We start from the raw sequence: 25,544 nt of genomic DNA on the forward strand, positions 1-25,544 counted from the left end.
ATCCAGAAGTACGCCGAAGCCAGAGAAGATCGCGGCGCTTCAACGATTCATGTGTGTTGCGTGTCGTTCACAAACCACTGCCAGGGATGGATTGACGCGTCGTTTTGTGAAGAGCCTTTTTGTCACTTTTCTTTTCGTTTCTTCGCTGTCCGTTCCTCTCTCTTGTCTCTTTCCTCTCTCTTAGCTGGACACCGCCCCGTTTGAGAGACGCGTTTCTTTCCCTGTCCCTCCTAACGCCGCGCGCAGCCGCCGGCTTCTTTTGCTCTCGCTTCTCGGTTGCCACGGTCTCCTGCGGTTGGTTTTTCGGATCTCGAAATATGTTTTTTTTTGCGTTTCCCCTGTCGATCTTGCGAGTCGAGAGGACCGTATCACGTCGTTTGGGTTTCCGGCCGTCTGGCTTTCTTTTTCTTTTGGCTGCTTGAAAAGCGATTCGGTCTCGGCTTTCGCTTTCGAAGAGCCCGGAGGGGTGACCTGCGCGTGTTTTGTCCACGAACTTTTGGTGGGCGTCCTTCTCGAAGAACTTGTGTTTCTTCAAAACACAACCGCCTCGTTCTTTCCGAGTTTCGGTTTTTCGCTCTGTACGACGTGGAGCAACCTGTCTCTCGCGCTCTTTCTCTTTCCTCTCCTTCTCAGCCCTCCGTTTTCCTTACCTTCCTCTCTCCACGTGTTTTCGCCTTCCTGTCCTTCGCTTCTTCGCTTCGATCTCTTTTCTTTTCTATCTTCCTTTTCCTTCTTCTCGCTCGCGAAAGAGCGCCAGGAGCAGCACACAAGCCAGGAAATGCTGCCGACGCTCCGTGGAGGCTCTTCTTTTCGGTTTGTTCGACACCAGACAGGAAAATGGGAGAACGCAGGGTGTCATGTGACATGGAGAAAGAGAAACTTTAAAAGCACGCGCAGTTCCTTCTGTTTACAAAAAACAAGCGCGAACCTGATGACATGCGCCTGCGGCTTCCAAGCTTCCCCCCACTCTCCCTAATCTGCATTTGTATCTGCCGTTGATGCACGCACACCGCAAAACGTGCAAATCTACAGAGAAACGCATGTAAAAGGACCCATACATGCATGCCCACACGTATAAATATGTGTGGGCATTCACACCTTTGAGTAGATGTCTTTGAAAAAAATGTGGTTCTGAAAAAGAGCTGGAAGATCGAGGCGGGCCAACGTTTTCGGAAGAGCGAGAGGGAGAGACGTCTAGGCGAGAAACAGAGAGAGAGAGAGCAAAAACCGGGCGAGAGAACGCAAGGTTGAGACTGAGCGCGAGGCAAGACTCTGGAGAAGAGACAAAGCCTGTTGTGCACCTCCGAGGCATCGAGATGCGGGACGAACGAAAACGAACTTGACAAAGATCTCAAATTCCGGTGTACGGATGAGCTTCGTGGAGAGACGCTGGAAGGCCCTTGGTTCCCGACCCGAGCGAGGCAGGGGTTGTCGGCCGACACAAAAGTCGCTGCAAAACTGAAAGAAACACACGCGAAGAAAAGGAGAAAGAACTAAAACGGACGCAAGAAGGAAGACGCACCACGCGCGTGAAACGGCGATCGCTGGGTGTACGTATACCCCGAGGAAGAGCTTTGCGACGATCCTGCCCTATGCGTGGGTAGCCAGGTTTCTCCAGTCTGCCTTCGGAGTGACTTTGCGCACGCAATCGCGGCCCCTTGTCTCTTTCCGACCCGACTGTCTTTCTCTCAGTTCGACCCCCGCTCACGCATCTGACGCACGTGTGGCTGGTGACTGCTGAGACGCCACATCCCCCACCGCTTGGACGAAGATGCAGGTACACTTGCGCTTTGTTCAGGCAGAGCAACCCGTCACGAGCGCCCAGAAGGGAAAACGAGTGGTTGAGAGGGGAACACTCTGAAAACGAGAGAGCGGCGAGATGGAGGCGAACCGCCGTTTGTGCGTTTCTTTCGACCGGAAGAAAGGCCCTACCGTGAGCCGCAAAAAACTCGACGAGCAGCATCGTTGCAGTGTCAGTCAACCTGGAGAGCGCATGGAGAAGCCCAAGCGGGGCGAGAGAGAGAGAGACGAGAGATGAGCGCGCGCAGCCCCGCGAAAACAGACGCAAACGCCGCGACAGAAAGCACGCAACGACGCCAGCGGCTGGCGAGCGCAAGCAAGCAAAGGGGATTTAGCAAAGCTGGCGAAGAAAGGAAGCTTCAGAAAGCAAAAGGAGTCGACGACCTGACCCAGTCGCGTGGTCTTCCCAAACTCACGGAGAGCCTTTCGTGCCCAGGACAAGGACGAGCGGCACCGCGAAGTAGATGAGGCATCTGCGACAGGGACGCAGCCGGACACAACGTGCAAACATGGAAAGAAGCAGAGTGGCGCACGCACACACGCTGCAACGCACAGACACGCCCACGAGCAGTTCCTCAACCAAGAAAAGAAACGAAATGCATGTAAACGAGGATGTGTGTAATTAGATATATATATATATATATATATATATATACATACATATAGTGGTTTGTGGAAAGAGAAAGGATCTACGTACAAGCACATGCATATATATATATATATATATATATAGATGGGTAGAGCGAGAGATACGCGTACGCGTGTTCTTCTGCACATAGAAGCATACCTATGCAAAAGATCGGTTCAAGTGCGTCTCAGAAGAAACATTCAAGAGAGCAAGCAGATATATGGGGTTCCTTCACACGGAGAGACCGCAACGAGCGTCTTTTGGGTTTGCCTTTTTTCGCGGCTGCGGTCTGTGCCGTGTGGTCTCGAGTGTGCACCTTGCGGGGCAAGCGCGGGCGCTCGCTCGGGCCCTCTGTCGAACGGTCGAAGAAAACTTTAGAAATGTTTGAAGCTCCAGGAAAAGGACTCTTACCCTGTCGCGAAGTTGGTCTGAAAGCGTCGACTGGCCAAGTCTCCAGTGAACAGAGCATTGTTGACGCAGACGAGCAGGACGAAGCCTGAGGAGGAAAACAAAAAGAAAACGTGCCTTTTAGACTCAGACACAGAGGCAGCCAGAGACACGCCGTGTAGAGAAGAGTGCGCCGGAAGACGGGAGTGGAGAACAGGAGACGGAAGAAAGAGAGAAAAGAAACAGGAAAGAGGCACGCAAACCGGAGAAGTGAACAGGCACAAACAGAGACGCGGTTGCTGGAAAGCGGAGTTCAGGGAGAGCGGCGCCGGGCGCTTTTCTAACGTGCAGGAAAAACGAGGGAGGGGAGGGAGAGGACGCGAGAAAAAACCGGTGTCGCGCATGCAGCGAGGGAAGAGAAAAAAAGAAGAAAGAAGACTTGCACAACCAAGAGAAGAGAATGACGAAGCCTGCCTGCTCACCTGTGGCGATGACGTTTCCTAGCATGAACGGCAGGCCCCAGACTGCGGGAAAAAGAGAATTTATGAAAGAAACACAGGGAGACAAGGGGAAACTGTTCTCTGCTGCCCACGTGTTTCGCACACTTCCCTTACTGAGATATGACGGCACATTCCGCTCTTGCTGTTTTTGTCGTCCTCGCGCTCTCGTTTTCGTCTTTTGTCTCCGATTCTTTCTCTGCAACGGTGTGTCGTCCCGCGCCCCGCGCGTACCTTCTGTCTCTGTCCCCCCAATCTTCCCCTGCCTCTCTCAGACACGGAGCAGCGGCGACGCGAGGAAAGAGGACATGTGTGCGCCTCCTCAGCTACAGTCGAGTCCTTTGTTCACAGCCGGCGCCGGAACATTCCCGAGCGATATTTCGTGAGCGTGGAGCGCGGCGAGGCGGAAGACGACGCAGCCGTACTCACAGACACACAGCGGGAGGACGCGCGAGGACCGCGAGAAAGAGAGGGAAAGCGAGAAAGCCAGGAAAGAGAAGGAAGAGAGGAAAGGGAGAAGCGCAGAGAAGGCCGAGGCTAGGGAAAACGCGAGAACAAGAAACGGTGCGAGAAGACCAGCAGAGAGAGGCAGACAGGGAGAGCCGAAAACGAAAGAGCTTGGCAGGAAAGAGACAGTAGCGCGTTCTCGGCGGAATACGAGAGAGGTTTACCTGTGCGGAGACACGCGTAGGCAGAGACACTGTTGTAGGTTTGAGACTCCGCCAGGTTGTAAACTAGTTGGCATGCGGCGTAGATAGCCGCGGCCATCACAGCCTGCTCAGAAGCGGCGAAGAGACAAAAGAACAGGGACGAGACAAACACGGCGACGCGTGGAACCCGGCAGAGGGAAAAACGACAAAAGCGCGAACCAGACGAAGGACAGAGTAAACGCCCTGGAGACAGCAGAAAAAAAAAGCGGTCGATGTGGCAACAGATCCACGGGCGGAACACGAAAAGCGAGGACGCCCGCTGTGAGACGCCAAAACGACGACAACGAATGCTCACCAAAGCGTGGTACTGCTGAGAAACTGCTGGCCCCCCCGCAGTCGAACGCGTCGCCACCGAGGCGATGAGAACGAACAGCAAGCAGCGCATGCAAGCTTCAAAAAATTGCGAGAGAAACTTCAAAACGCTCAGGCCTCCTCCGTCCTGCAAAGGAAAAGACAAAGAGGAATCTGCGCGTGAGCCACCTGGCCGGTACACATGTGTGAACATCCACACACTGATAGATAGATCTGTGAATAGATACATTTTTCATAGTTAAATTTTGTAGAGACAGATACACGGGAGATGCAGAGATACCTGGGTAGATACTAGACGGATAAAAATGGATATGGAGAAGCACATATGCTCTGAACGCCTCCACAGAAAGACTGAAACTACGAATGTGTCGCATCTCGCGTCGAGACCGGAAGCGTGAGACTTCCGGACCTTTCCACTACGCGAATTTCTCCTTACAGACGCGTAGACGAAAAGATGGACGGCGTTGAGGAGGACGGCGAGCGAGAACAGACCCACGGCGCACAAACTTCCTGCTGCGAGGGACGAGGGCGCCGACGAGCCTCGATCGAGCGCTCGCCAGGTGGAAAAACTCGCCAGGCCGCTCACTCCGCAAAAGACAAGCGCCACGAGGTACAGAGGCAGGAGACCTATACAAAGTGTCGCAAGGGAAAACGGCGCCAGCTTTGAGACCGGAAAACGCAGCTGTTTACATTCTTGTCTGCATGCAGCGTGGAACTGGCCAGGGACTGTCAAACCCTTTTGAAGCCCCGAACCGTTTTTTCTCGCAATCTCCAAATGAAGGATACGAGCGAGTTTTAAACAGACCAGGCGGCGTCCCGCTTTCTGCATGCGCGTTCTGGCTCGCATGCAATCGCGTTCTTCAGACTGCATCCGCCGCAACAGCGCTCTCACCTTGGTCTTGGCAGGAGAAGTGTTGCTCCCAGAAGCCTCCGGGATTGGTGAACTCCAGGTGGTACATCGCGTCCACAGGTGCGTTGTGCCGGCATCTGGTGATCTGAGCAGAGACGCCGCAACGCACAGGGACGAAATAGAAAAGACAGAACGAACTAGCGAAACCACACACCAGGGAGAAAACGACAAGGAGACGAACACATTGAGTCTTCAAAAAAAGGACGAGGTATATACATATATGTGTGTGGTAAGGGCGCTTTTTGTCTCGCTTGGGATCACACCACGCAGAATAACGAATGAACGTTGTTCTCTTCCCTGCTTCGATTTTGCTGTCGATGCTTTGCCGTCTAATAAACGGCGCGCCTGAGAGAACGAAGACCGGTGAAAAGCGAGGACATGTAAAACGTCGACAGAGCCAAGGACGTACCCAGACTGTGATGTGCTGCTCGTTGATATTGGAGTCCACCGACTGAGAAAAACAAACAGTCGGCCGCCTCATCTTTTCTTCTCGCTTCCGGTGTCTCCGGAGCTTAAACAATTCCGCAGTCACGGGAACCGCAAGGCCAGAGGTGAGACTCCAGAAAAAAGCGCGGCGCGACAAAACGAGAACCACGCAAAGAGAGAGCTCCAGAAAAACACAGATCGCGAGGTGCACACGTGTGGGTACATGCGTGCGCAAAAATAGCGCCATTTCCCTCCTGTTGTTGTCGGCAGAAACATGTCAGCATATACAAAAATATGCGCATGTATGTGTATATACATATGTGTATATATGGAGTGATATAGTCCACTAACACGCATGCAGATAGATGAACAATTCAGTAGATGTGCACATGTATCCTTTTCTCGTGAAGAGAGGAGATACGCCCACGCATGCATGGAGAAACGGGCTCAACAGTGTCGAGCCGAGAGGACTCGTCTTCCGATTGAGGTTTTCCAGCAGTGTCGCTCTGTTCGCCACTGCGTCGCTGCTTCGTTTCCATCTTTGAATAGGCCGCAGAGACGCTGTAGCGAATGTTCACCTACGAGATCCATCGCGTAGAGGGAAGGGACACTGCCTTCGAATTCCATCGGCACGCCTCCCACTGCGAAGAGAAGCCATCGCAAACCCCAAAAAGACAAGAGTGCGAGACTAGAGAGCGCTCCAAAGGCGAGGCAAACGCATGCGCGCCAGTGCCCGGAGCGGCAGCCGAAGGCGCGGATCATGGCGAACGCGAAGAGCGCCGCAGAGCACCGGGGGACCCAGCAGGAGGAACCAGAAAGAGAGAGGCGGCGTTGAAGCAAACGCGGTTCTGGCCGAAAAAGTGAAGCGGCAGGGACAACACGACCGAGGGAAGGAGATTGCCGGAGACTGAGTCGATCACGGGGATTTGAGGTTGAGGGCAAGTGCGATGTCACAAACACACGGCCCCACAGCAGAGCTGCACGGGGAAGTGGCAAGGAAACGACGAGAGAGAGACAGCCGAGACAACGGAAGGTGAGTTTCTCTCTTTCTCACCGAGGGGTTCCCGGACGCGGGCGCCTTTGATGAGTTGGTGACAAATCGGCGTTTCGTCTGCGCCAGTGTTCAAGTCGTGGTGCAACCCTGCGAGGACTTCGCTCTCCGTCTTGTTGAGGATCACCAGCTCGTGTCCAGTAGCACTGACCATCTGCAAAAAAGGGAAAGGCGAAAGGGGATTCAAAAGGCTGTGGAGCGCAACAGGGCGCAACGACCAGCGGGATGAGGCGTCCGAAGACGGTGGTGCGCCCTGCGTGGCCAAATCGAGGAAAACGGATTTAGAGAGAACATCTTTGTAAAGATGCAAGGACCGGTCACCACGGCTGTATCGACTGACACGTCTCCGCGCTGCTTCCATGTTTTGGGGAAGTCATCGGAGTCGGAAACCAACCGAGAGCGAGTTTCGATGAAAAACCTGTACAGCGCATGTAGCGCATCTGCAACCGCGAAAGGAAAAACGTGAAACATGAGCACGAAAAAAAAGAGCCAGGCCTCGGTGCGCACACGTGAGTCCACCGCGGCACTCGCACTGTCTAGACAGCCGGGCGCGCGAACGCTGCAGACTGGCGGGCATGCGCGAATGCCCTCTGGAGAAAACGAGAGGGAACGGGACGAAATGGGTTCTTTGCTCGCGCGCAGGCAGAGTTTTGTGTCATCATAACAACTGGGAAGCTCGCCAGCCCCTCTCGAGTCGCTTCCCCGGTCACCACAGGACGAAAGACAGAACGCGCTTACAGTCTGCGCCATGATTCGACCTTTTTGTCCCTCTGGAATTGTGAAGCAGAATTCCGCCACAGGCTCGTAGGTTCCTCCTCTCGCCAAGCCAAGAACCTTCTTCGCTGCTGCGTGCAGGACGAGGGCGTGCGGCTCGGCGCCCCGAAAGAGAGGAGACGAGAAGTCCAGGAAATTCACAGACAGGAGGAGGAGGAAGGGAAGATTTCCGGGCGCGGCGATCGAGGAAAACACAGGCCGGGGGAATCTCGGGAGTCTCCGAGGACCGCTGAGGGGCCCTTGTGAAACGGACTGTTTTGTAACCCCCATCTTGTCTTTCGATGTGCGTGGAGAAAAAGCCGGAAGCACGAAAGCGCGAAAGCGCGTCTTCTCCAGACCCGACTGGCCCTGGAAACGCGCAGCCGCGAAGGAAGTTCGAAGAAGCACGAGGGAAACCTGCCAGCGGAGGGGCGGCGGCGCCGTGCTGAGCGAGATCGTCCAGAGAGGCGCTCTCGGGAGAAGCGAGAAGACAAAATCCGTCACTTTGACGAGCTCGGGCGGTCATTAGATCGCTACCAACTCACCGGCAACCCGCCGCTCGGTGTGCGCAGCCGCCATTCTCTTCCGCATGTTCTGCCACCAGGAAAACGGCAGTCGGCCCCCAAGCCAGCGATGCCGTTTCGCCCGGAATCCAAAGGTCCGTTCAGAACAAGCAAAAGAAACCCTTTTCTACGGACACAGCAGGCGGCGAGATGCGTTTAAAAAGGTTCATGCAGAGCCGAAAGAGGTAACACGAAGCAAGAGGTCTGTCTGCCCGGTGGAGGCGCTGCCAGCGTCACCATGGCCGAAAAATCTGGAAAGCGACCGCTAACCCCGCGTCTGGGACGGACACGAAAACAACAGAGGCGAGAACTCAAGTCGTTGGAAGACTTCAGGAAAAGCTTTCACAGACCGGAAGTGGACGAGAACTCGAAAAACCCTGCGCAAACCAGAGGACAGCCCAGGCTCGCGGGTGGCCGGAGCTCCTGCCGCCGGCAAGGGAAGAATGTTCCGAGGACAGCCACAAAAGCCTTCTCGCTTGTCGGGGAATCAAACCCAGCTGTGGAAGACCTCGGAAGGATACGGGGAAAATGGACAAAGCTGTTGGACGCGTGGGAATCTGTAGGACTTCGGTTGCCAGCGACTCCCTGGAGGGTTCGTGGTGGAGCCGTGTGCTGGATGGCCAGAAGGACAGACAACCCACAATGCCGGCAGAAACGGAAAATGCACACCACGGGGAAGGATAGGAAAGGGAGAAACGGCGCAGGTTTTCCAGCGAGATACACAGAGCACCGCCGTGTGTGTTGTTCAGTGGTGAGAAAGCTGATCGACCGGCTGTTTGGCTGGGCGAGCAGCACATCAGATGTGGTCTGTCGGGACGTGCGAATTCTTGACAAAAAGCAGAAAAGATGGATTGGCGCAGATAATAGAAGAGCGGTTAATCGACGCGAGGCACCATCAGCTAGCGCTGGTCCGATTTTCGAAATGGTTCGGAACAAATACGCGAGGTCTCGCGAAAAGTGCGATGAGAGGCGGGCGGCGGCCGAGCGACACAGCGGCATGCCAACTTGTGTAGCTCGGTTCGTCTGTCCACGCTTTGCTTGATTTTCCAGAGAAAAAACGCATGACAGTGCGTGCACTTTCGAGAAACGGAAAGGTCGGGCTCGCTTTTGAGCTTTTTTCCTTGGTACGAAGGACGGAAATCTCGCTTCCCAAGGGAGCATGATGTGCACAAGCGGAACTCCCGCGCAACGGCATCGACTGAACAGCCAAAAAAAGACGGGAAACGATCTAGAAGACAACGCCAGTGGGCGTACTTTTCTTGGTCACCTTTGCCACAAAACAGTTCCACGTTGGTTTACATGGCAACACGGATCCTGCTTCCATTTTTAGGAAATTACTGTGTGGACGCCGTTCGTGGTCTCACGAACTGTGCGAAAAAATGTGGTAGTCGAGCCAGCTGCACGGCGCTCCTCATGTCCCTGGTCCTCGACGCCGCCTGTTTCTCGTTCTTTTCTTCAGTCTGTGGATAGAGGCTCTCGTATGCGTTGCTGGAGAAGTACAAATGCGGCTGTGGGTGAGCAGGAATTGGCAAAAGGAACCCGATCCGGCTTTTTTCAGAAAAGCGAAGCAAAGTTCCCCGTACCGACAAAACACAGCCTGACCTAGTCATATGCCTAACAGACGGCACGGGGCAGAGCAGGTTTCCGCCTCTTGTGTCCTGCCCATCGCAACTGCATCCGACAAATAGAACCACCTCGCTGGTGGAGCAGAGCTACGTGTTAAAATGTCCACAATGCCACACTGATCATGCTCTGTCGAAACCAAGGGACACCGAGAAGCGCAACGTTTTCACTGTGCGTAATGCAGCACGATGAACTTGCCAAATGGGGCTTTGCATATGTTTCAGTTTCCGCCTCTCAATTCGATCAGCATGTAAGAACGACGCACTTGAGCGCAAAAACGCAACGTTCAAGTGTACACCTGCAGATATAGATTGTGCAAATGCGTACTCCGCAATCGCTTGGACCTCGGCATACATGCGGAGGCGAGTAAACCAACAAACACGTTGGTTTTTGCACGCTTCATGATTTATATTGACCTGTACACGTGGATGTATTATATACGACCCCAGATATGCAAATGAATCTCTGGAGGGATATGTGCACGCAAGGTTACTGGCACGGCTGTCGAAATGCACAGAGGTGGACAGCTCAGGCGGAATCGACGGACATCTGCATATACATGACACATCCGTGTGCAATTCTACAAACGCCCGAACCTAGAACGTTGGATAGATAGAGACGACCCTCGACAATGACCTGTACAGAACGTATTAGTCAGAGCAAGAACCTAAACGATCGTGGCGGTCTGACGTAATATCGGCTTCGGAGGTTTGATAGTGGACCGGTTAACCGCGGAGTTCACGGGTTTGAAAGAGCGGCCTGCGCCACCAAAAGAGGTGCTTCCGTTTCCGGCGACACGTTCGCTGCAAAACAAAAGATCGCAAGTGCAAACAGTCAAGGACCATTTTCATCGTAGGGTGGGCTTCACCCTAGCAAGCTTCACCGCACAAAGATCCGTCACACTCTGCAACCGATCCAAAGTAAACTTCAAACTCAGAAAGTAGCTTCTCCACTCTGTTAAAGGAAACGGTCACTTTCCCGCAGCATAATAATACTACGGATAACTAAACTGGATACATACAGGCATGCATTGACATAAGAGGCGCACGCAAACATACTGTCGAATATTGAGCATAAAGACGTTTTTACATCCGCACGCTCAGCCATACGTGCCCGCCTCGGACAGGTTGTCTGTTGATGTGGCCATTTAGAAGAGTTTCTTCTCTCGTTTTTCGTGTTTGTTGACTCGTGTGCCTCCTCCAACCCTGGTCAATTAGCTTCTGTCTCTCTTGTTAAGCATCGACCCTACACCAGGTGAGGCTTTTTTGCGGTTTCTTTTTTCCGTTCCCGTAGATCTTCTTTCCCCGCCTGTAGGCCCTCGGGTCCGCTCCCTCCTCATATGACAGAAGACAATTACAAGGGTAGGGAGGCCTCTCCCCTGTTTCGTGCGCCTCGCGCACTTCTGTCTCGGTAAACTCTCTCCATTTTAAAGGGTGCATCTTTGTAGGAAGAAGGGAGAAACACACAAACTTACATTAGAGCGCGCTTTTGTTCAGATGTCATGCCTAAGCCACCACCTAGGCGAACTGACAAGCGCTCGGAAGAAAGCCTGACAAAGACGAGCGAGAGGCAATGGAGACAGGGGCAAGGAAAAGATATCACGTCTCGGACCGTTGCAAACATAGCCCAGGCGTCTGTACACAACCCGAGAATACGTGGATTTGCGGAGACTTCTCGAAAGATCGATTTCAAGTCGGCCAAGGCTCAGAAGTGCACCCATGAAGAGAAACATGCATAGGTTTCCTATCTAGGCGTGCAGAACACACCGAAGAACTCGAGCAACACGAGCAGGCGGCGACAAAGGAAAAGAACATGAGAGAGGGCATCGGCGGTGGAGATGCGGAAAAAAGAGTGCCGAGTGTGCACGGATCTATGCATTTGCGGGAAACGACTGAATCAAACGTGAGGCTGTACCTTCCTCGAGATGCGAGAGCAAGGGAGGGGCCTTCGTGAAGTAAATCGACTTCCTTCTTTCCTGTCTCTGGCAAAAAGGTGTAGGGGATGAGGTGAAGGAGAAATCCCACCAAGACACTGCCGGCGCCAAAGGCGATGGAAATTCCCCATTGAACCGCCGTCAGTCCCTGAAGATTCCCGGCAGAGACAGAGGACGAAACAAGAAAAACGGAAGCCTTTTCTTTCAGAAGCCGTTCTGTGGGGATATCGGTGAGGCGGAGGGTCCAAAGCCCACAACTGGGCGAGAAGGCGAGCGTGATGCCACGAGGCGCATGTTTATCTTTCTAGGTTGATTTTGCACATTCGATGACGACAAAGACGAGGCCCTCGCTGAAACCCCTAGACCACGACCTCGAGCAGTCACAGAGCCGAACTCGGATCGTTTCTGAGGTTGCCTCCTTGCAAACTCTCGTTGCTTGCCTCGAGCGCGTCCCCGTCTCTTCCCTTTCGTCTCTCCCTCTCTTTTGTGTGATCTTCCTGTTTCTGTCCTGTTCTATCTCCACTTCTCCCCGCTGTTGCTTCTTCTTCTCTTCTTCTCTTCTCGTGCCTCGTCCCCTCTCTCCCCTCGACTTCGCTGTTCTTTCCCTCTCCCCGCCCCCCGTGTCTCGGTTCTTTCGCTTCTCGTTGTGTGTCGGCACCTGCAGGGTTACTAGAACCCTTTAAGTGTAAGTAGAAGATATGTGAAACTATTACGATACTACTCATGTCAGGCACCATAAAGGTAATACAAAGGATCGCTTTTCTCGGTGCACGAGTCGGCACCTGCTTGTGGCAGCTCAGGGCGAGGCCGCCGAATTCCACGACGAGAACCTGGACGGTGAAGATGAAAAAGGCGATGAAGATCCACATTTTGTTTCGGAGGACCCCAGAGAGGACGTTCCATTCGTCGTTGATCTTGCGAGCATTGATCATGTTGAAGATTTGCATAAACACAAAGACATTGAACACCAGCGTGTAGTGTCTGGACGCGCCCAAGTCGACTCGCCACCGGTTCGCGTAATCTTCTTCATTCGAAAAGAGAAAGTAGCGACGCCCCGACCTCAAGAGCGTTCCCGAGGCGTGACCAGTCGCATCTGGCGTGCAGTCTGAACACAGGCAGCAGAAACACACAAAGGAGAAGGACAAAAACCCACGCGAACCCAACCGTGAGGGGCGCTTCTCGGGCATCCCTGAACGCCTTTCTTCGTCGCCTGCTCGACACATGAACCTGAACGCACATGCGCCTTATACCTATATTGACGCTGTGACATACACACAGAAACTGGATATACATATATATATATATATATATATATGGAGGGGAATCGCGAGTCTCAGAGATGTCGAGGAAAAAGATGTTTGCGCTGTTTCTCACAGTGGGGGCGTGCACCCAGCGCAGCGAACGACCTTTTGCAAAGACATTTTTATGTTTATAGACGTGTGTGGTACACGCGTGCGTGTGTAGGTATGTGTGCGTTTAGAGGGTTAGGCTTTTGGAGAGACCCTGTCGTTTTCAGTCCCTCTGTGTTGGGCTTCCGAGCCTCACCGCTGAACTCGCAAAATTCCGGAAATTCCTGACGAGTTTCGGCAGAGAGGTAAACCCAGGGGTTTTCGGGGACGAATCGGTCAGCTCCAAAAATCAGCAGAAACATGACGGTCAGTTGGTAGACAGCTTGTCCCACGATGTTTCTGAACATGATCTGCGCGATCGCGCCGAGCAAAGGAAAGAGACAGGAGCCTCCCCCCCTGTTGCGAGAGATCAAGGAGTGCACCGAAAAAAGACAGACGCACCCAAATTGATTCATCCATACATATGTATTATCTATGTGTTATATGGGACACAACGCATTGCGATGTCCTTCTCAGCACGATTTCATCTGCAATCTATAGAGACAGATGCCACAACCCTCACCATCTATACGTGTGCACGTGCAACCCGTTGCACGTGAGAACTTTCTTTTGGCAGGCATGTCCTTCAACTGACCTTCACTGCTTTGGGTGCATGCCACGTACAAAAACATCACAAGAAACTTGTACAAGAAACTTTGTACCTCCCGCGCAACTTCCAAGACGCCCGACTCTCCGTCTCGCACACGCGTATAAATAAGTACATATATATATATATATACATACTATGTTTTCCAGTTTTGTATACCTACCCGTATATATGCGTATATATGTATATATGTTTAGTTATATGTAGATATGTGTATATTTATATTCATATATACATGTATATATATGTCTATATACACATATACACATATATGTATATTTATATATATATATATATGCATAGATAGACATGAACAAATGGGAAAAGGTGAAGCTGAACACGGGCACATCGTGCACTTTCCCGCTGCGTCTCGTCTCATTTTTTCTGCTTTGTGGGAACCTTCTCCGGAGGGCGCCCCAGGTCTGGGTGTTTGTGTCACAGAAGGGGGACAAAGGGGTTTTCTCGGTAGTCGCGCTTGCCTTGCTGATGAGGTAATCATTCCGGCTGTGAGGTTTTCGGTTTAGCAACTCGTCAGTCGGAGGCTCGGTGGCGAGCGCGAGCGACGCGAACGAATCCATGATCAAATTCACCCACAGCATTTGCACGGCTGTCAACGGACTTTCGCGGATCATCGTCGCTGCAAAAGCGACGAGACGCGCAGGGAAGAGCGGCACAGCAACTCCACGAGGGGAACACGAACGAAAAAAATCTAGTTCTTTTTCGCGGCAACCCTTGCCGCCACTTCAGACGCTACACGACTCTGTTCACGTTTTTCTATCCTCCACGCTGAGGGAGGAGAAGAAAAGAAGAGACGAAGAGCGGAGCAAGAAGAGCGGAGAAGGAAGAGCGGAGAAACGTGGAGGAGGAAGAGCGGAGAAACGAGGAGGGAGAAACGCGGAGAGACGAGGAGGATGAAACGCGGAGAAACGAGAAGGAGGAAATGCGGAGAGACGAGGAGGAAGAAACGCGGAGAAACGAGAAGGGAGAAATGCGGAGAAACGAGGAGGAAGAAACGCGGAGAAACGAGGAGGAAGAAACGCGGAGAAACGAGGAGGAAGAGAAGACGAGAAAGACGAGAGGGCGAAAACGTAGGCACCACGATGTAAGCAAGACCTTAACATACCTGTTAGGAAAGCTGTAACGACAGCGACGACGTTAACGGTTAGTTGAAACTGAAGGAACCTTCGAATGTTGTCGTACACATTTCTTCCCCACTTCACCGCCTTCACAATGCTGCCAAAGTTGTCGTCGAGGAGGACGATATCGGCTGCCTGCTTCGCAACTTCTTTTCCTGCAAAGCGCCGAAAAAACGTTCGCTGGCATTCAGGCGGCTCCTCTCCGGCACATGCAGCAACGAACACCCACGGGCGCTAGTTCCTAGTTCCTGTGGAATACTCTTGTTTGCAAGAACATAGATGACGAACAAACAACCCTGTGAAATCGCAGAACGCCTGGACGCAAGCGTACCTACTACCATCCTTACGTCCATACACATGCATTTATACATATATATATATATATATATATCTTTGCATATATACTTGTGTATGTATGTGCAGAATCCCCCTGGAATGGCATATGGGGAGGCCCATGTATGTATGTATGTATATATATATATATATATTGGTCGGTATCGAGGTGAGTGTGAACAGAGCGAAGTATTCCTCTGTTATACATTTTTGCACCAAGACAACTCAAAGCATATGTGTATGAACATACGGCATGTGCCTGCATTCACCAGAGAATCTCTGGAAGTCGTCTCCGCGGCACACCGAGAACTAGGAAGGGACAAGTGCGCAGGTGAGGAGGCGACTCTGTGGAGTCAGTCGCGGGGAAGGAGTTAGCGGTATGCGAGGCGACGGAAACAGATATGACATCGAACACGTCGAACGGGTGATCTCGAAGCGGAGCAGCCCGGAGGAGAGATACAGACATGTGGATGCGCCGAGATACCAGACAGCCCAAGGCCTCAGAAGTCTCGACAGGGGACTTGAAACGCGCCCTGATGGGTGCGACGAGGACACCGCTTTTCGAGATTCGTGGCATCAGAGAAACACCCACCTGAGAGTCCCATCGCAAAACCCACATCGGCTTTCTTGAGAGCAGGTGCGTCGTTCGCGCCGTCGCCAGTCACTGCGACAACTGTCCCTCGCAGTTCCTTCAGTCCTACAACGAGGGCGTATTTGTCCATAGGCTGAGACCGGGCGAGCACCTCGAGACTGCAGATTGGGCAAATGCAAACAGAGTCAAGGGAAAACGCTCGAGTCCGGACCAAGCGCCGCCGCTCACGTGCGGAACGGCGAATAAGATTCCACGTTGTTGCCAACCGCACAGACCCGCGCCTCTCGCAACACTCCCCCAACACGCAACTGAGTATTTTCGCACCTATGGAGGAAAATACGCAGATGTGTATCTACATCTATGGATGCATACATAGATAGATACATCGATGGACAGATAGATAGATATAGACATCTCTAGATAGCTATAGATAGACAGAGAGATAGGTAGATCCTGTAGACAGAGAGTTATACAGAGCTATAGATAGCTATAGACAGCTATAGGTAGCTACAGATAGTTAGATACACAGATAGATAGATCTCTACGTGCATATGTGTGCCTGTGTATGAGTTAGTGCTTTGTGTCAGGGTCAAGTTGGAGAGAGGATTTTCCTGACGTACTTGTCAGCAATTTCGTTGAATGCTTCGGGGAAGGCGATCACGTCGATGCGCATCTTCTTGCCGGTCCTTTTCTCTTCGGTGGGATCCCGCGGGCAATCGCAGACGGCCGTCCGGCACGCGCTGCAAACGACGCCGCCCACCAGCGCATTAAATTCGGGGCCTGTCATCGCCAATCCCTCTGAAAAGACCAGAAACCACACCCGCGAAACACGTCCCGAAGCCGGACAGATCGCTCCCTTTCCACGCCGTTTGCTCCCCCATTCTAGCAAGAAAAACACTGGAGAGTATGCGCATGCAGATCTGCGTGTCTCTGGGCGGGAATTTGGTAGGAGTGAATCATACGAGTCGATATATACATACATATATATACATATATATAAACATATATACAGATATATACATATGTATGTGCGTGAGAATAGGCACGGGGCTGCATGCATGTAAATATATATACATATATGAGTGCATGCATGTGTACATGCATGCATGTAAATATATATACGTACAAGAAGGATACGCTTTCATGTTGGCCTATGCGCAGGAGTAGACAAGTTTGCATGGCGACACAGAGGCGCAGAACCACGGAGGGGACGTACGGTTGTGTAGAGATATATATGCAGAGATGTGCCTTTGCACACCTTCAAGAGATTAGAGAAATACGCACGGTCGATGTGCATGCAGGGACTGGGCAAAAAGTCCAGGCAGACGCTCCCGCAGCCTCGTCGCTCTGGCTACGCGCGTCGTCGATCGGCACACTCGCCGGCCGGGGGAAACTGCAGAGCCGCAGAGTGACCGCGCGGCGGCTCCAGCTCAAAAACAGCACGCGCGGTTTTCTTTCTTGCACATGCATGCCAGCAAAGGAGAGACAGAGAGCGCGTATCCGTCTCTTACTTTTCTCGGGGTGGTAAATGTTGCATTTGATGGCAATCTGCTTCGCCGTTTCGATGTTATCTCCCGTGACCATCCTCACTTTGATGCCCGCATTCTGACACGCACAGACTGCCGCAGGGACTTCAGGGCGAACAGGGTCCCTGCGCGGGAAAGGAAACACGCCTGGTGAAAAAGCTGAGAGAGACAGCGCGAGAGAAGTTGGGGACGGAAAGAGAAGCAAAACGCGAACACATGAAGGCAGAGAGACCGGAGACGTGCAAAGCCGCAGGCGCCGCAGGCGCCTCGGACGCGTTGCCCGGAAAACGGGGTTGTCAGTCGAGCGAAAACCAGGCATCCCGGCGACCAGGGGAAAATGTCGACGACAATGCTTCCAAATTGCTCCCCAAACGCAGGTACTCCACAGACAAAACGCCACCGCCGCTACCGTTGTTTCGCAGCAAAAACGTCAATTTCTTCAAATGAACAATTTTTTTGCATACACACATCATATCTCTACCTATACACATACATATATGTGTATTTATATAATTGGCATATATATATATATATATATACATATATATATATATATGTATATTCCTACATGTATGTGCGTGTATAGAGTTGTGTATATCCATCCATACATATATATATATATATATATATATATATACATAAGCATGTTTATATATGTGGGCGTTGGCAGGTGTGTGCTGTCTGGGTTTTGTGGCCGTGGTACCTGATTCCGACGATGGCGAGGCACGTGAGGCCGGTTTCCATTTTTTTGAAGGGTCGGATTTCGCTGTCCTGGAGCCAGGTTGTGTCGCCTTCTTCTACGGGGATGTCCCGGTAGGCGAGGCAAATCGTTCGTAGGGCCTCGCCAGCGAGTTTGTGAATGATTTCGCGCTCAATTGCGATGATTTTCTCTGCATCCAGAGGGGCTACGTCGCGCGCCGCCACGCATGGTATCCCTCGATCCGCGCCGTCTGGTGCGTCCTCGGGAAGTGGAACAATCACATGCGTGCACAGCTTTAACACCGTCTCTGCTGCGCCCTTCACGAAGACGCGCAGCGTGCGCCGGCGAGAAGAAGGAAGCCGCGCTAGAGAAGGAAGAGCAGAAGACGACGAAGAAGAAGAGGAAGAATCTTGGGTTGCAGAAGACGCGCTTGGGGAACAGGAAGAGGAACTCGAACTCGGCGAATGCGCCTCGGCTGATTCGTCCCACGCGTGCACGACCGTCGTCATGATTTTCCTGTCGCTGGTAAACGGTTCGCGATGGACCAACTGAGAAAGCAAGCGAAAGAGGGAAGGCAGAGGGTATATTGGGGAGAGAGCGAAGGAGAGAAAGAAGCAGAAGAGAAAGGGAGAGAGGAGAGCGGCAGAAAAAAAGGGAGAGAAAGGGGAGGAGAAAGAAATGAAGGAGAAAGAAAGGAGAGAGAAGCACAGAGCGACCGGAAGAGAGAGAAAAAGAGAGAAAGAGAGGGAGAGAGAAACCGAAGGAGAAAGAGAAGGAGAAAGAGGAGAGAGACACATCACAGGACGCAGAAAGCAAAGAGCAGGACAGCACCGACCAGGCGCTCGACGGCAAGAACAGCGCGGAGACAGGTGAGAGCCCTTTCGACAAGAAGGCGAAAAGAACCGAACTTACGTCTGCATCTTCGAGAATTTTTTCGTCTCTTATGCGTTCGTAGTCGAAGCCCATCTCGCCAGCAAACTCCAGGAGGGCGCATTCCGTCGGGGATCCAACTTGCTTGGTGACATCGGCAGTCGTTTTGGCGACGTTGTTGCTCGCCATAGAAATCAATCTACTCCTCACGGAGGAGTCGACAGTCGACCGCGTTTCTCTCTCCAGAACGCTCGTGCTGTTTAACGCGATGTTGTCCATCAAGATCTGAGCGTCAGAGAGAGAGACGAGGGAGAGAGTACAAAATACAGATCGCAGCAGCCCGCACACCCACTGCCGACCGCTCAGGGAAAAACGGGCAAACGAGTAGAGACGAACACACGCTCTGGGGCAGGGGCACCAGTCGCAGCGCCTGAAAATCCAGAAAGGAACTTATCAGCGGTGAAACAGAGGCTTCGCCTAGGATCAACACCTCCGGCAATTGTGTTCTCTTGTCGCCGTGTTCTTTTCGCTCTTCCTTCTCTTTCCTTCCCGTTCTTTTTTGCTTCTTCTCTTTCGTTCGACCCTCCTTTGCTTCGTCTCGTTCGCCTCTCTCTCTTGCTCTCTCCTGTTCTCTCTCTTGCTCTCTCCTGTTCTATCCCTTGCTCTCTCCCGTTCTCTCTCTTGCTCTCTCCTGTTCTATCTCTTGCTCTCTCCTGTTCTATCTCTTGCTCTCTCCTGTTCTATCTCTTGCTCTCTCCTGTTCTCTCTCTTGCTCTCTCCTGTTCTATCTCTTGCTCTCTCCTGTTCTCCCTCTTGCTCTCTCCTGTTCTCTCTCTTGCTCTCTCCTGTTCTCTCTCTTGCTCTCCCTTTCTCGCTTTCAAAGGGTTTTTTTACCTTTCTTCTGTGTCCCCGTCGCTTACCTGGAGGTGTTTTGTAGGAAAGCAGGAGCCGCGTGCGGGCCCAGGCTCTGCGGGTTTGCTTCTGCCGTCTTCTGTCGCGCTTTCCATTCCCTTCTCGTTCGGGTTTTGGTGGGGAGTGAGCGGTCGCGCTCTGTTCTGCACTTTGCGGGCGTCGCTCGTAAGGAGGAGGCCGCGCTGGCCGATCTCTCTTCCGCGTTTTTTCCACGTCTTCCACAACTCGTCGTCTCGGTAGGTGAGGTCTGTCCCGTTCCACGCAGCCTCGACACTCATCATGTTTCTCGTCAACGTCCCGGTTTTGTCGCTGCAGATCTCGTTTGCCCCGCCCATGGTTTCGCAGGCCGCCAGGCGCCGCACGTAGTTCTGGTCCTTCAGCATCTTCCCGATGGAGTAGGCGAGGGAAATCGTCACCGCTAGAGGAAGGCCCTCTGGCACTGCTACCACGAGAATGGTGATCGCAGTGACCAGGAAGTCCACGTGCTCGCGGCCGATGGCGCCTGCAGACGGCCGCGCGTCTTTCGCGAGAAGACCGTACAAAATCCAGTACCTGCGCAAACAGGAAAGGCTCGAGAAAAAAGGATGAACAAACGACAGAGACGAAACCGGACAGGACACACGCACGTGCGGCGGCGGTGCGGGGGAGGAGGAATCTCGGAATCCCTGTGGTTCAAGACGCTCCGGAGGAACGCCTGGGTCTTGGTGAGCGACAGCGAAGCGAGATTGGGGGGAAGGGGGGAGCGACGTACGGCGTGGTCTACGTTTGAGAGCGGAGAGAAAGAAGACAGAGAAAAGGAAAGAAGATGCATCGAGCTGAGATGCGTGTGTGTGTGTGTGTGTGGAGATGAACGAGGGGAAGAAAACGGCCACAAAGACACACGCGTCCCTCTGGCCCCTTGCCGGCGGCACTGCGGAAAGTTAGTCTGAGGGTCCATCTGGGAGGAAAAACGAGGGAAAAGGAGGAATTGGAAAGAACCTAGATAAGCAACGAAAAAGAGCGGCAAGAGACAACGGCTCCACACACACGCTCTCAAGTCGAGTAGTGAAGTACCCACATCATCCGTAAGACATACATCTACACATACACATCTGCATGCGGGCGGTCTCGTGGCTTTATATATATATATATATATATATGGGAGCACTTGCAGTTATAGGTAGAAACCGATAGCTAGGTATCTTTTTTTAAGGGAGGGCCTTTTCCTGCTCTACTTACTGGAGAAAGAGGACGAAAAGCGTCAGGCAGGCGGCCATGAAACCAATCCTTCCGATATCTCTTGCCAGAGCATTCAACTTATCTACCGCACAGGACGAGTTCAGACAAGATACGCTCTTCGATGAGAACCAGAAAACCAGGCGTGGCAATGTCTACCTGTTTCGATGCATTTGAAGCTAGCGAACTCCACGAGCGCGTACACCCTGTGCTGTCTGTACATCTCTGCTTCAACCAGCATCTCTCCACGGGGCGCACCAAGGCATTTCACGCATCACCTAGCAAAGGGGTTTCCTTCACAACCCATCGTTCACTCGGGCTCTGCAGTGAAACGCTGCCTCGCTCTCTACCAAAACACAAAGATATATATATATATATAGAGAGAGAGAGAGAGAGAGATTTGAGCGTACATGTATAGACATACATGCATACCCACATACATATATGTGAAGGCGACCTTCTGTCTTACCTCCGTTTGCTTTTACGTCTACATATATATATATATATATATATATGCAGGTCCATGCGTTTGAGGTTTTCTGTCGCGTTCGCTTCATCGTCAAGCGGCACCGTTGCACGACCCTTTGCATGCATATATTTATAACACGCCAAGGTCGACAATAAATCGACAATAAACATGTGAATCCACTCCCAAGCGCTGTCTGTGTCTGTGACCGGCTGTGGGTCTGGGGCGCCTCCAGCGTTTCGCATCCTTACTTTGCAGCGGCGTCGGCTGCGCGTCGAACGCCGTGAGTTGCTTGTACATTTCTCCCTGTTGCGAGTGCGTGCCGACTGCGAGCACGAGCGCTCGGCCGCTCCCGCCGACGATAGCGGTGCCAGCGAGGAGAATCGGCGAAGGAACGGCGTGGTGGTCCGCGGCCGTCGCACTCGGCGCCTGTTCTGCGCACTCTCTTCGGCCTCGCAGGAGCGAAGACGAGGTGCGTGTGGTTCTCCGCAAAAAACTCGCGCGCTGCCTGTCCGAAGAAGCAGAGGACGCGCGAGGCGTCGGCGACGCAGGCAGCGACTCCGCAGGCTCCTCCGTCGCGTGGTCTTCTCTGATGTCTCCTGCGCCTTGGTTCTCTGGTTGGCCGTCTTGGGCGTCCTCGCCGACCGTCCCCCTCCGCGCCTCTCTCTCGCTCCCCGGCCCTTTTTCTCCCGCTCGAGATTCTTTTCCCGCACCAGCGCGGTCACATGGCGAGGCCCCGCGCAAGCGCTCGACCGCTGCCCAGCACTCCTTGGGCGGCTCCTTGGAAATCGCCTCAGACTCGCCCGTGAGCGCCGACTCGTCGGCGCGGACCTCGACTCCAGCCACCAGCAGACAATCTGCAGGCACTTCGTCTCCCATTTCCAAGCGAACAATGTCGCCGACCAGCAGCGTGGCCACAGGCGTTTGCCGTTCTTTCCCAGCCCGCACCACGCGGCAGAGTCTGTCATCTGGAGACAGAGAGGGACAGCACGAGACAGAGGCGCAGAACGCGCGCAGAAACGGGGGCGTTTAGAGAAAAAACGCGGCTGCCCCAAGCCGCCACAGACAAAAGGTTCGCGTCTCCAGAGCAGTGACTCTGGAGCCCCATCGCCTATTCGATTTGCGGTCCACGGAGCAGGACAAAGCGGAAACGTCTGGACGCGATGCTCCGTTTTCTGTGTACGTGCCAGTCTTGATGTGCGTCGATATTCAGACCCACCTTCGCCCGCGCAGATTTCCCAAGTCCCTGGAGACACGGACTGCGTTTCCGGCCTCAATTCATACATAATATATATATATATATATATATATATATATAGACATATAACTCTATGTAGATATAGATATATGCTGATGAGCATACGATTTGCTGCGAACAGGAGGTGGATACAGATATATAGGATAGATTTGTATGTGGACGTAGATCGGAACACTGGCAGGCCTCGGTGAGCCTCACGAGAGCGACATGCATGCGTGTTTGTACCTTTCACTTTTCCAAGTTTCCGGAACTGTTTTTCTTTGACCCAGTCGTTGGTAGCGGTGACGGCGATGACGACAACGACGGCGACCCAAATGGCGAAGCCCTCAATCCACTCGACTTCAGGGTGTTCGCCGAGCTGCGCCGTTTCAGGGAGAGAACGGAGCCGACATCCGGGACAAAGTGGGGAGGGAAACCAGGGAATTTGCGTGTGCATGTTCAAATCCTAAAACTAGGCAGACGGATTGCAGACCTACGTGCATGTAGATACGGAGTGTAAATTTACTCCCGAGGGAAAGAACAAAAAAGGCCGTTTTTTTCATCCAACGGACGTAACGTTTTCAGACAGGGCCAGAGTAGGGAAACACGCAACTGTACAGACAGTTAGCTCTGTGTGTGTGTGTGTGCGCGCGTTTATAAGAGAGATCACTCCTAAGTAAGTGTGCATGTCCGGGATCGAGAGAAGCCCGTTTCGCAGCCATGCGCAATTGCTTCAAGAGAGAACAGGAAACGCCTTGAAACGAACCGCTTTCCATGCTGGAAATTGAACGGAACGGAATGTCGCCCGCGGGACGGTTCCCTCGTTCTTACCGTGACACCTAAGACAATTGAAATGAGTCCACAAAGCGTTAGAATCCGCAACGTAAAATCCGAACCGGCTTCAACGCAGAGCCGCCAGAAGGCTGAACAACAGTAGAGAGGCACGGTGCGACGGTGAGGACGGAGAAGACGCAAACAGACGAATAGCTGTGAGGAGCACCGCACAGGCATCAGAACCAGCATTATCGGACGAGCAAGAAGAAGACCACAACGGACGGCTTCGACAAAGCAAGGGCTAGTTTGGAGCCGCGGCGTGAGCGATGGCGCGATCGCTGAGGTAAACGAAAAGAGATTTGGGAGCAGATCGCAGAAGAAAAAGTTGCGTGATATTTCTCCAGTGACGGTACCCAGTAGCGGTCTCGAAGCGTCTAGCGACCGCGTGTGCCTTTCCTGTCTCCGGCAGGACGTCACACCACACTATGACTTACATGTCTAGCAACCCCTCACTGATTTGATGTTTAGGTACCTGTCTACTGTCTACCGCCTTTTTTTCGATCCAGTTACCCAGAGTCGTCTCTATGCAAGTGCTCACTTTTTTATGCAGTGTCTCCCTTCCTTATCTACTTGTGTGTCAACTTGTAGTCGACCTTGTACAAACTGAGAGAGATAGGCACATTCTCTCAAAGAGTCGACGCAGGCATAAGTACCTATATATATATATATATATATACATATATTTATACGTCTAGGTGGCAGTCATGGTTTCCTGCCGGTGGCGAATCTCATTAGGAAGGCTCATGTTGTTCGATCTAAGGAACAGACAGGAGGCAGTAATTTGTCGAAGAGACACGATTTTAGAAACACGGAGGGCCGAGCGTACGAGTAGGCCGCCTTTGGGGGAGGATATTGACGCCAAATGCTCCCTTCCGTTTCTGGAGGAGTTCTTGAGCCTCATCCATCGGTGGAGCCGCTCGAGGGGACATAGGCTTGAATTCTGCCTTAGGAGACACCGGCTTGACCGCAGCTTCCGAAACGTCTAAACCGTGTTGGAAGCTGGTAACGAGGCCTGGTTCAAAGGCCTCAACTCCGCCGTAAGCATTCAGCAACTCGAGCTCTTCGTACTTTGTCCGCGTAACGTAACGCCGCACAAGGGCTGCAGCAGCAAGACAGATTAAGACAGGCAGCAGCTGTCCCAAGGTAACGCAGCGTAAACGCCAGCATTCTACGGCTTGTGCATGGTTTCGTTGCAGCTACGCATCATAGCAACCGCGGGAAAACGCCTCAACAGGGGAGAGCTCTATTCGTGTACCCTGTGCAAAATATCATGGCCTGACAACGAACCTGGCAACGACGCCCCGCTGCATGTCTACCCAAATTTGGTAAAAATGTTTCAGTTGCTCATCTGCTTCACCTCCCTACACGACCGACGGGAGTTACACCACGGCAATAAGACGTTAGCGAACTAAAGGTAGGATGTGTGCCTTTCAGGTGCTGGTGTGGCGCACGTGCTTCCCAACAAAAGGCGGAATCGGTTTCAGCGGTGTGCGTAGGCAGGCTCGCACACCTAGCTTCCGCAGGTTATCTTACAGTAGAGATGCCCTGTTGTGAAGTTGAATGGCTCGACAGGCGTTTCATCCATCTGCGGAGCGCTCGGCACGTCGACAGAAATTTGGGAAACCCGTTGACTCTGCGACTCAGGAGCCGGTTCGGGAAGCGTGGGCTGCTGCTCACTGTCAGATCGGTATGGAAGTCCTGTGCTCATGTTGCGGCCAGGCTGCTCAGACGAATCTGGTAAGGCTTCTGACTGGGGTTCAGCACGGACAGGAACCAGAGTAGTCTGGCCCTGTGCTGGGCGGCTTTCAGAATCATTTCCAACTTTTTGTTCTGAACCCTGAGATTCCCCAGAGCCTGCTAAGTTGCTTTGAGCGGGCTTGTCCCGTGTCCGATGTCCGGTAGCGTCCCTCGCAGCGCTGTGCGGCAAACGTACGGAGTGTACTGGTTCTGTTTCGGCAGCAGAAGGCGCATGCTGTCCAACCGTTATGGCGGACCCCGTCGGTGGCTTGGCAGGTGTCCGATTACTTGCCGCAGAGCTTCTTCGCACACTCGATAGCATACGAGCAAAGTGTGGCTCCCTGAACGCGCTTTGGGGTCCTGGATCGTTTCGATCATCTTTTTGCTTTGGCAGCTCA

The 25,544-nt window shown here is 52.7% G+C and overlaps 2 protein-coding genes across 2 annotated transcripts; both read right to left on the bottom strand.

The window, feature by feature from the left end:
* Positions 1-1,351: 1,351 nt before the first annotated feature.
* NCLIV_033370 (conserved hypothetical protein) lies at positions 1,352-7,765 on the bottom strand (the record flags this gene model as incomplete). The annotated part of the gene is made up of 13 exons (XM_003883533.1): positions 1,352-1,458; positions 1,933-1,982; positions 2,217-2,273; positions 2,840-2,924; positions 3,298-3,339; positions 3,984-4,086; positions 4,318-4,461; positions 4,771-4,961; positions 5,227-5,329; positions 5,654-5,695; positions 6,253-6,311; positions 6,725-6,875; positions 7,460-7,765. The coding sequence occupies 13 exons, from the start codon at positions 7,763-7,765 to the stop codon at positions 1,352-1,354; spliced, it is 1,440 nt and encodes a 479-aa protein (XP_003883582.1).
* A 2,562-nt stretch (positions 7,766-10,327) lies between these two features.
* On the bottom strand, positions 10,328-25,117 carry NCLIV_033380 (hypothetical protein; the record flags this gene model as incomplete). The annotated part of the gene is made up of 19 exons (XM_003883534.1): positions 10,328-10,463; positions 11,135-11,209; positions 11,575-11,741; positions 12,376-12,698; positions 13,139-13,338; positions 13,988-14,225; positions 14,712-14,879; positions 15,650-15,807; positions 16,270-16,447; positions 17,161-17,300; positions 17,879-18,423; positions 18,788-19,030; positions 19,666-20,209; positions 20,876-20,957; positions 21,590-22,306; positions 22,822-22,954; positions 23,407-23,498; positions 24,236-24,508; positions 24,943-25,117. The coding sequence occupies 19 exons, from the start codon at positions 25,115-25,117 to the stop codon at positions 10,328-10,330; spliced, it is 4,587 nt and encodes a 1,528-aa protein (XP_003883583.1).
* Between the last annotated feature and the right edge of the window lie 427 nt (positions 25,118-25,544).

The sequence above is a fragment of the Neospora caninum genome, chromosome VIII (genome assembly GCF_000208865.1).
Source record: "Neospora caninum Liverpool complete genome, chromosome VIII".
In the NCBI taxonomy this organism is placed as follows: domain Eukaryota; phylum Apicomplexa; class Conoidasida; order Eucoccidiorida; family Sarcocystidae; genus Neospora; species Neospora caninum.